Source organism: Callorhinus ursinus, unplaced genomic scaffold (assembly GCF_003265705.2).
Source record: "Callorhinus ursinus isolate GAN/ISIS: 27379988/994484 unplaced genomic scaffold, GSC_fseal_2.0 scaffold10, whole genome shotgun sequence".
In the NCBI taxonomy this organism is placed as follows: Eukaryota; Metazoa; Chordata; class Mammalia; order Carnivora; family Otariidae; genus Callorhinus; species Callorhinus ursinus.
The window spans coordinates 16,611,528-16,626,804 of NW_027397072.1; the positions used below are offsets into that span (position 1 = coordinate 16,611,528).

Consider the following 15,277-nt stretch of genomic DNA (forward strand, 5'->3'; position numbering starts at 1 on the left):
ATCACCCAGCCACCCCATCCCTCCCACCCCCCACCACTCCAGCAACCCTCAGTTTGTTTCCTGAGATTAAGAATTCCTCATATCAGTGAGGTCATATGATACCCAAACCATCGTTTTAAATCTTTACTTAGGATGCCATGTACCGACCTACAACAACTTACTTGTCCAGTCCTTAAGGTAAGGATATATGATGGAAAGGTGGGGTGTGGGGCAGGAGATGACTGGGTGGTCTTTTCAAGGCTAGCTGGCTGTTTGAGCCAGATACACCGGGAGGCCGTTTGGGAGCAAAGTGCTAATGTGTCAAAAAGCACTTTGGTGAGTCTCTGTGTCCTTTGGTGAGTCTCTGTGTCCTTTGGTGAGTCTCTGTGTCCTTTGTTGAGTAAAGGAAGGTCTCAGGAAATGGGGAGAAGAGCAGGAAGACCAAGAGCTTCATCTTTTTGTGTTAAAAAGTAATGGGCATTTGGGAGGAGTTGTCTGTCGGCAGCTCGTGAGCTCCGGGAGAGGCAGGTGAGGTGAGTACCCCAGCCAGCTGGAGAAGGGCGCTGCTGGGAAGGTGGCGTCCCGGGGCTGCCCTGACCCTGTTCTGCTCTGTGATGCTCCTCCAGGACCCCCCCCCCCCCCCCCCCCCCCCCACTGCCTGGGGCACGGCAAATCCAGCCTTTCTGTTTGGATGCTAAAGGAAAGGGACTGCCGAAGTCTGGAGAACTTGGGCGCACACACAGGGACACAAAGCTTTCAGTGGCTTTGATAACGGCCACCAGACCTTTCCCAGGAGGCTGGGCACAGAGCTCCTCCCCAAACCCACGCCAGCCCTGGGTTCATTTCCTTAAATCCTCTCAAATTTGTTAAGGGCAAAGTGATATTTCTTGTTTTAGAAGGACATGTATTTGATTCCAGTGAGGTTAAGCACGTTTCCGCCGGTTTCTCGGTCTCAGAATGTTTCTTTCTAACACTCCTGTTTACTTCCTTTGCGTGTGTTAAAAATTGGGCTGTTTGTCTTTTTCTTACTGATTTGTAAGAATGCATTATATATGAAAGATCCTAACCTTTTCTGATACGTATTATCCCGTTTGTCTTTAACTTATTGTTCCCCGTGAGTTTTTATTTTGAGAAAGTCTCAAACTCACAGAGAAGTGGACCGGTTCATACCCCGCATGTACACCCTTCGTCGAGGCCCACGCTGGGTTTCCGAGATGGAACCCGCAGATGACCAGGGGAGCAGGGCTGGACAAAGGGGGGCCGAGCGCTAAGGTTACAGCAGAGGCACAACCCGGGGCAGGTCCTCCTGAATCGAGAGGAGGCGGCAGGCCTTGATACCCTCACATTCACTAGACCAGCTGTTGGTTGTGGGCGCCCCCAGGAGGGGTCTGACCTTGGTGAGGCAGCTCGCTCCCTTCAGCCACCCCAAGTCCCAGGGAGGACTGAGCAGACACTCAACCCTCCCCGCAGCAGCGAGGGGGTCAGTCCTTCAGCCCCGGAAAGAGAGAGGGGTGTGGGGCTGCCCTAGCAGAGCAACTGCACAGTGGTTAACGCTGCCGTTTGCCTTGTCCTTTCTCTCTCTGCATTTTTCCCGAAACACCGAAGCGTTCCTCGCAGACGCCATGACACTCCGCTCTCAGTACTTGGGTGTGCGCTTTCTTAGAAGCACAGCGCGGGGCCTTGTCCCGCATAGCCGCAGTGCAGTGGCCCTACTCGGGAAGTGCGACACGGACGCATTGCTCTTACCTAGCACACGATCATACTCCAGTGTGCCCACTTGTCCCAGGGTCACGCACTGTGTTCAACTGTCGTGGGCATTTAGTCTCCTTCATTCTATGGTGCCCAGGCTTTTCCGTCTTCCCTGACGCTGACACCTGTGGGGCGTCCTCACCAATTGTGCAGGCTGCTCCTTGGCTGGTGTTTGTCTAGTGATTTCTCAGGGTTCCGTGCAGGTGATCAGGCGGGACACGTGACTGCCAGTGTCTCTCACGGTTGGTGATGTCGAGTTGGATGATTTTCCTAAAGTCAATTCTGTTTTTTAAATTTTTCACATGCAGGTTTTGTAGTTTTTAAGTTTTTTATGTAGTTCCCACCCTTGGTGGTTTTTACAGTGCAATGATACTTAGAGAAGTATTCCTTACCCCAGACTATATAAATAGTCACAAATTTTCTCCAGATATATTTTCCACAACCAATTCTTTGATTCACTGGGAATTCGTTTTGGTTTATGTCATGAGACAAGGGTCATTTTCTCCCCTAAATACTTAGTTAGGTATCCAGTACCATTCACTGGTAAGTTTTTTTAAACAATTTGTCCTTTCTTCCACTGGAATTGTCACTGTGTTGTATACTAAATACTCACAAACACTATTATTTGCAAACATTGTGATCTGGACTCCCTATTTTGTTGCCTTGATCCGTCAGTTCAGCTTAGCAATCCGTGCTACGCGGGAATTCCTTTATACTGATATCTAATAACGAAGCTCTCCGAGGCAGATTTATTGTTTTATGATGTAAACAATGTGCCTCTGTTTTTAGATGGAGCAGAGCTTGGGTGGGACAGTGACCGACAGGTGGACAGACACACATCTATCAACGCAGCTTGAACCTTTGGTGTGGATGGAGGCTCCTTCCCCTTCCTCTACTCTCTCCACCTAGCATTTCAGTATCATATATTACAGGCATCTTTCCATGCCACACGCCGACTGCTAACTCAGTCTTATAACAGGGGAAGAGCAATCCATGCGAAGGTGTATCATAATTTATTTTATTATGACCGTATTAAAAGCCATTTTGGTAATTTCCAGTTTTCATGATTTCCTCAATATTAAAAATGCTTGTATATTTATCTTTACTTGTGTGAGTATACCCATAACAACTTAAATTCCTACGGGAGTGCTGAGTCAAAGCATTTCCTTCTTTCAAATGTTGATGCTGTCACATTGCTCTTGGAAAATCTACGAACTTACGTTCCTGCCAAGGATCTACAGAATGCCCGCTTGTCCACTGCTCACCAATAACGGGTTTTATCTTCTGTGGTTTTACTCACCTGAGAAGTAAAGAAAAAATGGCGTCTCACTGTTCTTTTAACTTACCATGATTTTGCTGGTGGCTTTTGGGATTTTTGATTCTGTCACCCAATGTTTTCCGAAGTCTCTCAGGTTTGTGTCCCCAGCAATGAGGATAAGCATTTTAATTAGAGTCTTCCAACTCTTTATCAAACCCAGGAAGGAAGTCTGGGAGAACAGAACCCAGCTGGGGTGTTGCCCTAAATTAAGGTATTACTTAGAGGTGGATCAGCTACCTAGGTAAGCAGGGAGCACGCGGGGGTGGCCATGGCCTAGGGCCAAGTTCCCAGTTTCATAACCAGCTTCTTCCTCTTCAGGGCAGCCTCAGAGACTGTCTCTTGCAGACGGATCTCACAGATGCCTTTGCCTCGTGGGGCCAGAAGACCCGAGAGAGGCCATCCAACCTGATGACACTGGGTCCCCAGGTCAGCCCCAGGATGCTCCCACTGGACACTCTGCTGTGGGAACCATGACACTTTTTGGTCCCAGTGTCTTCATCCTCGGAGGCGGCTGCAAGGCTTCACATCCCAGATTGGGGGACACAACTGGCCCCTCCAATCTGCTCCTCACCCATGCCAGTGTGGTCCCCTATTCATTGTGTGTCTACAACAGAAATCCTGGGTTCCTATTTGACCAAGATCAAAGGACCAGGCATTCCAAATCACTGGATAGTCTAAGTACCTGTTTTTTATTCCAAAAGGAGCTTTTTAAAAAAATCTTATGTGTCTACAAAGGTCTCCGAGAAAATCTCCAGAACATTCAGACTACTGATATTCACAAGATAACAAGCTGACAGAAGGGAAATATCTCAAAGACAGTGGCCGGATAGAGGATACTGGATGTACAGGTTAATAAATTAGCCTTCCAACTGGCTAAACTGAGACTGGCCCAGAAAACAGTAAAAGCCGTCATTTATTGAGCCAGGCACTGTGGTAAGGACTTTGCCTACTTTATGCCCTTTACACCTTGGCACACCCTGACAGGTAGGCATCCCTATCTCCGTTTAAAGATGAGGAGACGGAGGACTGCAGGTTTATTAACTTAACCAAGGTCACAAAGCTAGTGCCCTGCAAAGGTGGTTTGGAAGCCAGGTCTTTATCATGACCCCATACTGTAGTTTCTTTCCTGACCTCAGTGGAGGCCTGTAGTCCCTCGGCAGGGGCTCCAGAGTCTTCCCCCAGACTGGCAGGGCAGTCCTGGTCTTTGTAAATATGAGGGGAGCGGGGCGTTCGGTCACACTGTGATGCTGTTATAATGAGTGACCAGCAGATGGCGGTGTCCACCAGCCCTTCACCACTTGTCCCAAGGGGAAGGAAGGGCTCTGAGAGATCCCCTGTGGAACTTCCAGGAAAGAAGCCACCCACTCCTTTCTTCTCTGTCCCCTCTCCTCCCCCACTCAGCAGCCCAGGGCCCAGGGTGTGGGTTGAGCAGGTGGTCCCAAGGCCAGGCTGCAGCCGACCCGGTGTGGATGCCAGAGCCATTGCCTGGGAACCTGGGGAGAGGCAGCCCTGGGTTGAGCATGGCAAATTCCTGGGAGCCTGATGCCGCCCGAAGCCCGGGACATCAGACATGGGGCTGAGCCAGAGCCCTGCCGCAATCTTCCCACACCCAAGCAGCCTCCGCCCAGGTCTTTCCCGGGGAGAAGACTGCTGCAGAGACCAGAAGCCCCGGATGCAATGGTAGCTGGCTCCCTCCCTCTGTGGGCCTTGGTCACCATCTTCCCTTCACACCCTTCCAGGGAGACTGTCTTCAGGGGCAGAACCCCAGGCTCACCCTGGGCCCTGCCTCCTCACCACTAACCCTCTCTCCAGCTTTGTGTTGCAAAGGCCGGGGGCCATGGTGGGTCCAGACTGAGGAAGGCTCTTGGCTGGGTCCCCGGCAGTGGGCCCCACCCTCACAGGCTCTCCACCTCTCACAGCTGCACCCACGGTGGCCATTTGATTGTCAACCTCACTGTGCATTTGCCAGGAAGGGCTGAGGGACATGCAGCCCCAGGTTAGGGGCTGGATTTGGATTCTGGTCTCTAGACTCTCAGGAGCTTCGACCAGTCACAGTCAGGGGGCATCTCTTTTATCTTCCAAAATACTGCTTGGCTGCAGGGACCCAGAACCCTTCCAGAATAATGCTTGGCTTGCCTGGTGGGCAGGGCAGAGGCTGAGCCCTCATCTGCCTCATCTACAGGGCGCCTGAGGCACAGGTGGGATGAGACCAGCTGAGCTGCATGGACAGCAAAGGCACAGGATCACAGAAGGGACCCGCCATCCTGGACGGTTCAAGGCCAAAGAACAGAGCGCTGATTGCTTCCTTTCCCAGAGACTTGGCTTCTCTGTGGACAGCAGAAGCCGAGGAGCAGGCCACCTTTGAGGGACCTCCGGTGCTCCTATCATCAGACCGGGAGGCCCGGTGTCTGGTGTGGCAGGAGACCTTGTTCAAGGCTGAGCAGGCTGCAGCTGGGGCCAGTGCAATTCCTGGTGCTTGAAGGTCACTACGAGGAGGCTCTAGCTGGCGGGATCCAGGGCAGCTGCTGACCCTTGAGCCACAAGGGTTTGAACTGCATGGGTCCACCTGTATCTGCATTTATTTCAATAAACACAGGACAGTACTGTAAATGTGTTTTCTCTTCCTTATGATTTTCTCAATGACATTTGCTTTTTTCTGGTTTATTGTTAGAATACAGTACATAATACATGTAATATACAAAACGTGTGTGATAACCAAAATTGACGGTTTATGTTATCAGCAAGGCTCCTGGTCCGTGGGATGCTATTCATAGTTAAGTTGTGAGGGAGTGAGAAAACAAATTCAGATTTTTGACTGCGCAGGGGTAGGGGGATGACACCTAACCCCTGCCTTGTTCAAGGGTCAAATGTAACTTCCTAAAGGGCATCGATCCAGCGTGCCAGGCTGGTGCTCCGGATGACATGTGACCTCCCTTTGAGAGCTGTCGTGGCCATCACAGGTGCAGTGTGGAGAACTTGCTCACACTCAGAACTCTCAGAAGGGTGCGTGGGATAGGGGGCTTCTCATCTCTACAGGTGCACAATTTGTCATCACTCAGGTATGGTGTGGAACATTGGCCCAAATAACTCAAAATGTGCCTTTGGGTTCTGGGATTCTGTGACCTGAACCAGAGTCCTGGTGCTCTGAGAAAGCACACAGCTTCTGCAAGGAACAGAGGACGAGCAAAGTGCTCTCCACGGGCCGGGTCTGGAGGTGAGAATGTGGGGACCCTTTCTGCCCACCCCAGTCAGTGAACACCCACCCCAACCACCAGGCTGCTTTTAACCCTCTCCCCCCCTTGCAGCCAGTCTCACCTCCTCTCTCTGAAGGGGAGACAGCTGGAGTCTGGATTTTGGGGGGTCAGGGAGCGGTCACTAGACTGATGAGCGGAAGTGAGAAGTTTTCTGCAGCCCTCTTGGAACTTCCTGCACTGGCCTCAGGGCCTCATCCACAGCTTCCCAGTGACTTCTGGGGCAACACAGAGAACAGAGGAAACTCCCTTCGAAAGCGTCATGAAGAACACGACTTCTGAGTCTTCAGGCCGGGAGTGCAAGCTCCCTCTTGCCCGGCCCACCCCCCAAAGGCTCCCCCATCCCCCAAGAGGAGGCCCCAAGCATGCCTGGTCCAGCCTGGCATTGTGCGCCCACCGAGGGTCACCTGCTCAGCTTCACAGGGATGGAGAGTCAGGGATGGAGGACTAGAAACTGCTGGTCTCACATTTCTCTCTCCTGTGGGAGGGCACCGTCTTCACTGCAGACAGATACTTAGTCCTGGGCCCCAAGACATCCAGAGACAGGGATCAGGTCAGGCCCCGTGTGTGTGGGCCTGACCCGCTGGGCCATCAGGTCACATCATGGAAACTTAGCAGTTGGAGCACGTGCTCCTGCGAGCCCGCCCTGCTCTGAGCTCTGTGGCCCTGAAGCCGGGAGGACAGGATGTGTTCCACAGCAGATGTCGTGAGCTCCTAGCCAGCAGCAGTGGCAGGAAGGAGTCCCCAGGGTGACACTGTCATGGTCTTCACCTGCACCGGACCAGGGAGTTTATTCTCTGCCAAGAATTTTCCAGAGAGCTAGAGAGGAAAGGCAGGGCCCTCTGCCTGTTCACCGGGGTTGGGGAGGGTATTACAGACCAAGTCCTTCCCATGCCTGCCTCCCCCATGGGCAGCCAAGGGTTGGGCAAAAACAGCTGGCAACTCCAGGCTCTGCCACTTAGCAGGTGACCCTGCGCAAGGCGCTTAATTTCTCTGTAGCTCTACCGTCTTTGTCTACGAAAGGGGAATAACCATCCCTACCTCATGGGAGACAGCAGCGGTGGCAAAGAAGTGACATGAGGCAGGCTGAGCAGATGGCACGGTGCCCAGCATTCAGAGAACAAAGGGTTACTGTCACGATTTCAGGGGAAGGACAGGGAGCCAGACGGGGCCCAGGCGGCCCTGTGCCCTGCTCCTCTCTGGGCTCAGCTCTAGGGTGTCCTCTGCTGCTGATTGGAAAGCCCCCCAGCCCTGGTTTCCCATGCATCCGACCTGTGCATCGCTGGACCGGCAACACAGAGAAGGCTACTGGCAGTGAGTATTTACTGGAAAGAAAGAATGAATTGGGGGATGGATAAATGACGAAGGAATGAATGATGACCTCACTTTACAGACAAGAAACACAGGTGAGAGTGGTTAAGTCCTGGTTCAAGCAAAGACAGCGGGCAGGCAGTCTTTTCCAGAGCCTTTCTGGTGCCTACAAGCTGCTCCTCTCTGGGGCCATCATCACCCTTGGGCCCCAGAACAGACCAGGTGCAGGGCGGGTCGGGGGCAAGGCTACTGAGCCTCGTCCGTGCCAGCCTGTTATCCTGGACACACATCAACTCCCCGAGGTGAGAATCCTCCCATTGTACAGATGACGGAATTTGGTCTCGAAGAAGCTAAGTGGCCTGCTCCCACTGGGGCAGCAGCAATGCAGGGATTCCAACCCAGTACTAATTCCTAAGCCCAAGGACTGCCACAGGGCAGGGGACTCACACATAATCCACACATGTTTATTTGGCACAGGCTATACCACGTCTGTGCCAGCACCTTTCCATTCTCTCCTTGCTATTACGAGGTCAAAGCCAGGACTAGAACTTGCACTACTGACTTCAGCCCAGGGTTCCAGGGTGTTTGTGCAAATCATAATCAGTTGAGACTGTTCCCCTGTGGCTGTAGGGTGAAGGAGCTGAGAAAGACAGCAGGGCCCCAGCACTGGCAATGGCGGAGACCCCTGGCTGGGGTCTCTAGGGGCATGCTCTGGAGGTTTCTGCAGGGCCCTTTGTACCAGCACTACCCAGAGAGGGAGACCTGGGACCAAGGCCTTGTCGCTGGCACTCCGTCCTCAGTCCCCAAAGCAGGGTGGGTTAATGCAGCCCTTGTCCTGGCAGCCCCGCACTGCCGTTCCCAACCACACCTTCCCACAATAATCTCAGCTCTTTCTCCTCTGCCCACCGGATGGGCCTGGGGTGCGGGAGGAGTGGCCCCTGGCCAGACCACTCCTGCCCCAACACGACCTCGATGGTGATAGGTGCACCAAAGTGCCCAGATGAAGGCCATGGCGTCTCTGAGGTGGCCCGCATGGCGATGACTGAGGAGTTCGCTCCGGACCAGGCAGTGGTGCAGGGGAACACCGAGCCTGGGCTGGAATCCGCCCGGGGAACTCCCTGGGCCGAAACCCCTTCCGAGGGTCAGTGTGGCGCAACCGGGAGAGACTCGGGACTCCCTCGGCTTTGGGTCCTATGGCACCGTGTTGACGCTGGTCACCCACTCAAAGTGACCGTCTAGATTTCAAGTTCAGTACTAAATGAAATTTTAAAGGATAAAGGACGCATCTGCGCTGCTTCAAGGGTCTGTCCGGCTCAGGCCCTCTGTCTGCCTACCAGGACTTCGTCCATCCGCTGGATGTTCCCGCACTGGGTATGTCGGGCTGCGGTGTAGCTGAACCGATCAGTATCGGTCAACCACCTCCCTACCCTAACCCAGTGCGCTCCGGGGTGCCGCTGCCGCCGTGGCCGCTGGGCGTCCCCTCCACCCATCACCCATCACCGCGGCCAGAGCGGTACGGAGGCACCACCCTGGGGCTCTCGGCCGCCCGCCCTCCCGGCTTCTGGCCGCGCCCCAACATACCAGGTAGCCCGTTTCCGTTGACCGGCCTCCCTAGAAGGAGGGCGGAAGGTCATCACTTTCGACGCACAAATGAACTCGGAACGACGCTCCCGCGCAGGAGTCCCCTCATCAACCCGGGGCTGCCTCCGTAATTCCTGCGCTCCTTTGAGGTTTTGGCTCCACCTTAAGCGCACGTTCTCCGCCCAGACCTTTGCTTTCCGACTGTCGATCCGCGTCCATCTGTCTTTCCGACCTGCCCTTCCAGCCACTAGCCCGCTCTTCCCTCCGGGTCCCCACCCCCGCTCCGGCCCCGCGCTCCGGTCTTTGGAGGCTGTGGCAGGCTGGGCAGCCTTCGAACCGGTGATGAGAAACGCGCCTCTGTGGCAGCCCTGCGCGCCCCTGTGGCCTCTGGACGCCCTGGTGGCCTCTCGGTGCGTCCTGGCCCCGCCGGTCCCAGCAGGGACCGGCGGGGCCGAGCCCTTCCGCGGCCCCACCCCTGGCGTCTCGGGCACTCCCTGAACTGGAGCGGGCAGGGGGCGGGTGCTGCTACTCCGCCGGGGAGTGGGGACGAAGCTGGGCTGGTGCACGCGATGCCTCGGAGCCTCTAACTCCGGAGGGCGCGTTTAGCTGGGGCGCGGCGTGGGCGGCGGGGGGTCGCACTGCCGTGGGGAAGGAGGGCGGGGCCCCGGTTTGTGGCGGGAGCCACCGGCGGGTCAACACTTGCTAGCCGAGAGTGGGGGCGAAGCACTACGGCGCCGGGAGGAGGCTCCTGTCCCGGACTCCGCGTTAGGCCGGAGTGGGGGGCGCGGTGCTGCCACTCCAGTGTTCAGCAGGGGGCGCTGCTCCGGGCGTTGGGCGGGGGTGGGGTGGGAGAGTAGGGGGGGCCGCGACTTGCTGCGCACACTTCCCCCATTATTAAACACTATGTTCAAAAGGCGCCGGGGGACTTCCCGGAGCCACGGAGCCCGCGCCGCCCGCCCGCCTGGCCCACGGAGCCCATGGACCTGAGCGCGGCCGCCGCGCTGTGCCTCTGGCTGCTGAGCGCCTGCCGGCCCCGCGACGGGCTCGAAGCGGCCGCTGTGCTGCGAGCGGCGGGGGCAGGGCCGGTCGGGAGTCCGGGGGGCGGCGGCGGCGGCGGCGGCGGGCGGACCCTCGCCCCGGCTGCGGGCGTCTCCGCTGCCCCGGCCACCGCGGCTCCCGGAGCCCGCGCCGCGCGCCGGGCCGCCGGCTCCGGCTTCAGGAACGGCTCGGTGGTGCCGCACCAATTCATGATGTCGCTTTACCGGAACCTGGCCGGGAGGGCTCCCGCCGGGGCAGCCGCCGCCTCCACCTCGGGCTCTGGCCGCCACGGCCGCGCGGACACAATCACCGGCTTCGCAGACCAGGCGAACCAAGGTACTCACGCCTCTTCTGCGCCCGTCCGTCCTGTCCGCTCCTAGGCTGAGGCCACCGCCAGAGCCCGAGCCCCAGCTCCAGACCCTTCGGGGCGCGGCCCCCCCACGCCCCAGCCTCAGGTGGTGGAAACTCCGCCGAGGCCCACGCACCCGAACCCGCTGGACTGTGGCGAGAGACGCGGCAGCTCTCGGGGCTGAGCCCGTCCCTCCGCCTGATTGCCCTGGCCCTGCCGGCCGGCGGGTCCCCTCGAGGAGAGGCAGGATCGGAAGCAAGAAGGGGCCCGGGCCGAGAGGGACGGCGCAGTGATGATGGTGGTGGCCGCGGCTGTTTCATTGCAGCAAACTCTGCAGCTTCTAGTCTCCTAGGGGCCGCATAAATTGGGGGGAACTCAGGGGAATGAGGGAAAGAGGCAGGCTGAAGTAAATGGCCCCGGGAGAGGCTGGTGGCATCACCAGGTACACGGAGGTCCCCTCTGGGCAGGCTGTGTCAGGGTGGAGCTGTGTGGCTATGGGTGCCTGGGCCGCCCCAGGACAACCAGAGGTGGAGGACTCCAGGCACCGGAGGAGGAGAGGATGGGCAGTGAGCCCCTGCCGGAATGCAGGCCTCGCTGGGAGCAGGCACCCCACCTTATTCTGCCCTGGGTCCTTCAAAGGTAGGACGTGGGTATGACTGTGGTGGTTGCTGTGTGTCATCTGGATTTTATTAATCTCTATTGAAGTCATTAAAGCAGACAGATAGGGAAAATTTAACTAATTTCAGGCGGAAATGCAAGTAATGTTGGCCTTAATTCTATCCAGCCAGAGACCCAGCATGGAAGGCAGGAGGGAAAGAAAGGGGAATAGGGCTGGAAGGGAAGCAGCAGACAGGCTGAGCCTGGGAGGATCTGCTGGCGCGCACCCCACACCCTAGCCTGGAAAAGCAGGTAGAGGTGGTGCAGTAACCAAATCACCCACCTCCTCTGACACACACACACACACACACACACACACACACACACACACACGATGCCTACACACAGACTGCTTTGTTTTGGGTGCTGGGACATCCTGGGCCCATATGGTCCTCCGGGGCAGCGGGAACTCCCAAGCATTCTCTGAAGGCCCCCGGGACTGGATGCTGGGGTACTCCTACCAAGCCTGAGTCCTGGTGTACAGGGCCAGGGAAGGCCCCAGGCCTGAGGCTGCTGTGCGGGCCCACGGGATAGAGGACAGATGGGTGTGCAGGACTCTGAGCTGCAGAGGCACCAGCTGCTCTTTCTTAGGTAGAGTTAGGCCTACTGTTAGCCTCAGCCTGAGCTAAATCTTTTCCTGTGGAGCTCTGCTTGGCTGGCAAGGCTCTGAGGGCACCTTTCCTTCCTCCTTCTGGAAGGAGGGCCAGCGGCGGTGGCACCCTGGAGCAGAGAGATGCTGTAGGGGCAGCTCAGGAAAAGTGCTCCAGGGAGCCCTGGGGGAGAGCAGTGGCAGGGAGGAGGCCGCACTTGGCGAGCACTTTGGGCCTCCCTCCCTCTCCACTCTGTGGTTCAACTTGGAGAAGGGCTACCTGAGGCCCCCGGAAGCCACCGGCAGAGCCCAGACTTCGGACCTCAGGAGGTGAGGGCCGGCGGGGGCAGTGGTGGGTGAGCAAATCTCCAGTGGTGGGGCAGTCTGCGCAGTCTCTCCGAGTTTGGGGCAAAACGAAACCATATGACCCTCTTCAAAGGGAGCTCCTTATCTGCTGCTCGGTGGAATTTCAACTTTTTTTTTCCTGAGCCCCAGAAGAAAAAAAGTGCCCATGGCCAGAAATAAAACCCCCAAACTCTGAGAGAGCAGGCATAACGGAGGGAAAGAATATGCCAAAGGATCGGTGGGTCCTGGAGGCGAGACCTCCTTGAACCGCTGCCCTCAGTGCAGCAAGGCAGGCAGTCCTGGGCTGCCCCCAACCCTTCGGAGGAGCTTCCTTGCCCTCCTCTGCCGCTTTCCCTCCTCCAGCGGAGGTCGCGGAAAGCCGGGAGAAGCTAAGCCAGGAGTTTCCCATCGCCACCAGCCGCGCTCACCGCTAGGAGACCTTGGGCCGAGCCGGGGCCCCTCCCTATCTGGGCCTTAGCTCCCCTTCAGCATAGCCGGGAGGCTGGATGCGCCAGAGGGTCTGCAGCCCCGCTAACGCGTTCCCCTCTGGACGACTCGCACGCAAGGCCCAGCCTGCACGGGAGATGGTGGCCGGCAGGGATGTCCAGGCTGAGCTGGGGAAGAGAGGTAGCTCAAGGAGCAAAGTTTTCAGGGGACACGAATTTTCCCTTTTCGCACAGCCGAGACTTCGTGGCCTCAGCCGGGCAATAATGAGCAGTCCCGGCCCAGCGCGGGACCTCGGCCTGGCCTGCGGACCCTGGAAGAGGCTCAGGACTTCTGAGGCGCTCACCCGGCCTTCGCCCCGCCACACGCCCGAAAGTCTGGCTTCCGACCTAGGCCCCGCAAACCCGTGGCTCTGGGTCAGGCAGCGGAACTGTAGTGGCATCCGGTGTAGGGGTGTGGTCCTGGCCCCGGGGCTCGGCGATAAGTGAATGCCCGTGGGTTGTCGCGGTGGCAGAACTTTGGCTCGATGAACCGAAGCCCCGGTCCCGATAATCGATAGGGCGAAGGCTGGCAGCTTTCTGGCTGGGCCGGGACTCGCCGGCGGGCGCCGCCTGCCGCGGGCTCGCTCCCGCAACCCGAGCAGTGGGGCTCTTTGCAGTTTGGAGGCCCCGCGGCCGGGAGTGCGGACTCCGCTCTCCGCTCTCACCGCGCTCTTTCTCTGTCTCTGCCCGACTCCTGCAGACGAATCGCCCGCCGAGACCGGCCAAAGCTTCCTGTTCGACGTGTCCAGCCTTCCCGACACCGACGAGGTGGTGGGAGCCGAGCTGCGCGTGCTGCGCCACGAGTCCCCGGAGCTGGGCCCTGGCGGCGCGACTCCCCCGCCGCTGCTCCTGCTGTCTACGTGCCCCGGCGCCGCCCGAGCGCCCCGCTTGCTGCACTCGCGGGCCGCCCAGCCCCTGGCCGGAGCGCGCTGGGAGGTGTTCGACGTGGCAGACGCCGTGCGGCGCCACCGCCAGGAGCCGCGCGCCACTCGTGCGTTCTGCCTCTTGCTGCGCTCAGTGGCCGGTCCCTCGCGGGGCCCGCTGGCACTGCGGCTGCTGGGTTTTGGCTCACCGGGCAGGGGCCGCGCGGCGGCGGAAGAGCGCGCTCTGCTTGTCGTTTCCTCCCGCACGCAGAGGAAGGGGAGCCTATTCCGGGAGATCCGCGCCCAGGCCCGCGCGCTCGGGGCCGCTCTGGCGGCGGAGCCGCCGCCCGACCCGGGACCCGGCACGGGGCCGCCGACGGCCGTCATCGGCGGTCGCAGGCGGCGGCGGACGGCGCTGGCCGGGGCGCGAGCGGCGCAGGGCAGCGGCGGGGGCGCGGGCCGGGGCCACGGGCGAAGGGGCCGGAGCCGCTGCAGCCGCAGGCCGCTGCACGTGGACTTCAAGGAGCTGGGCTGGGACGACTGGATCATCGCGCCGCTGGACTACGAGGCGTACCACTGCGAGGGCGTTTGCGACTTCCCGCTGCGCTCGCACCTTGAGCCCACCAACCACGCCATCATTCAGACGCTGCTCAATTCCATGGCGCCCGACGCGGCGCCGGCCTCCTGCTGCGTGCCCGCGCGCCTCAGCCCCATCAGCATCCTCTACATCGACGCGGCCAACAACGTGGTCTACAAGCAGTACGAGGACATGGTGGTGGAGGCGTGCGGCTGCAGGTAGCCTGCGGGCCCGGGGAGGGGGCGGCCGCGCCACCGAGGACCCCCTGCTGAAGAGCAGCTGCGGCCGGGGTCTGTCGCCGAGCGTGGGTACGCATCGGACACTAGCCCCGGGCCCGCACGGTGGAGGGCGAGCGCACGTTCACACTCACACCAGCACTCACACCCACACACTCGTTCACTCATGCACACATTTACCTTGGGCAGCACCCAAAGCCCTGGGAAGAGACGACCTGACGCTACCGAATGTGTACTCACTCTGCAAACGCACCATCGCACCCACCGCCCCCTTTTGGAGAGAGGATGCTGTTTGTGTTAATGTTACAATAACAGGCACTAAATCGGGTAGAAATGGGTTAGGGAATTGGGGGTTCCAGAATGGATGCATTAATGGAGGTACTGGAGTAAGTTATATCTCACCCGTTTTTGTTTGTGGCTGAGTGTGGGGGAACGCCCTTCTGGGTGGCTGAGTGCCTGGTGTTGCACCTGGGACGGACAGAACGGCTGTCATGCCCTTTCCCAAGGTTTGCGTTGCACGGAGGCCATTTACTCTGGAAAGGAACCGCTGCAAAAAGGCATGTTTATTCTTTAATTAAAAAAAAAAAATCTAACGTGCCTCTTCAGTTTTGAAAGGGAACATTTGTCCTAAAGAATTCATGGTGGAACTACCCAGATCTTTGCAAAGGTCAGCACTACCCTTTTAAAAAAAATCAGTTCCAATTGGGAATGATCTAGAATGTGGAAAAAAAATGTTTTTCTTTTGGGGAGGAGTGAAATGGAGGAGAGGTTGTAAACTGCCAGTCTGAACTGATATGAACTTGGGGGTGGGATGGCATGTGTCAGGTTCTGAAGCTCCTAGGCTGGGCAGTTCAACGTGGTGGCAGTGCCTTGGGGGGTGCTGAGGAGGAGGCTTAGTGCAGGGGCTGGGAATGGGGGAAGGTGGGCAGCTGTGCCTTTTCCTAGAGAC

General features: G+C 58.0%; 1 protein-coding gene and 1 long non-coding RNA gene across 3 annotated transcripts in view; both read left to right on the plus strand.

The window, feature by feature from the left end:
- The window catches only part of LOC141373554 (uncharacterized), a 9,475-nt gene extending 3,842 nt beyond the window's left edge, over positions 1-5,633 (plus strand). Inside the window, exons 3-6 of one of the 2 annotated variants that reach the window (XR_012379638.1) lie at positions 3,207-3,287; positions 3,365-3,472; positions 3,782-3,979; positions 5,229-5,633. This is a non-coding gene — a long non-coding RNA (uncharacterized lncRNA). Of the gene's footprint in view, positions 1-3,206; positions 3,473-3,781; positions 3,980-5,228 lie in introns of both variants that reach the window. The other variant, XR_012379637.1, reaches the window with a different exon arrangement.
- Positions 5,634-10,166: 4,533 nt separating this feature from the next.
- GDF7 (growth differentiation factor 7) lies at positions 10,167-14,373 on the plus strand. Its single transcript, XM_025867673.2, has 2 exons — positions 10,167-10,563; positions 13,353-14,373. Exons 1-2 carry the CDS (start codon positions 10,167-10,169, stop codon positions 14,312-14,314), a joined length of 1,359 nt encoding a protein of 452 aa, XP_025723458.1. The 3' UTR covers positions 14,315-14,373.
- Positions 14,374-15,277: the final 904 nt, after the last annotated feature.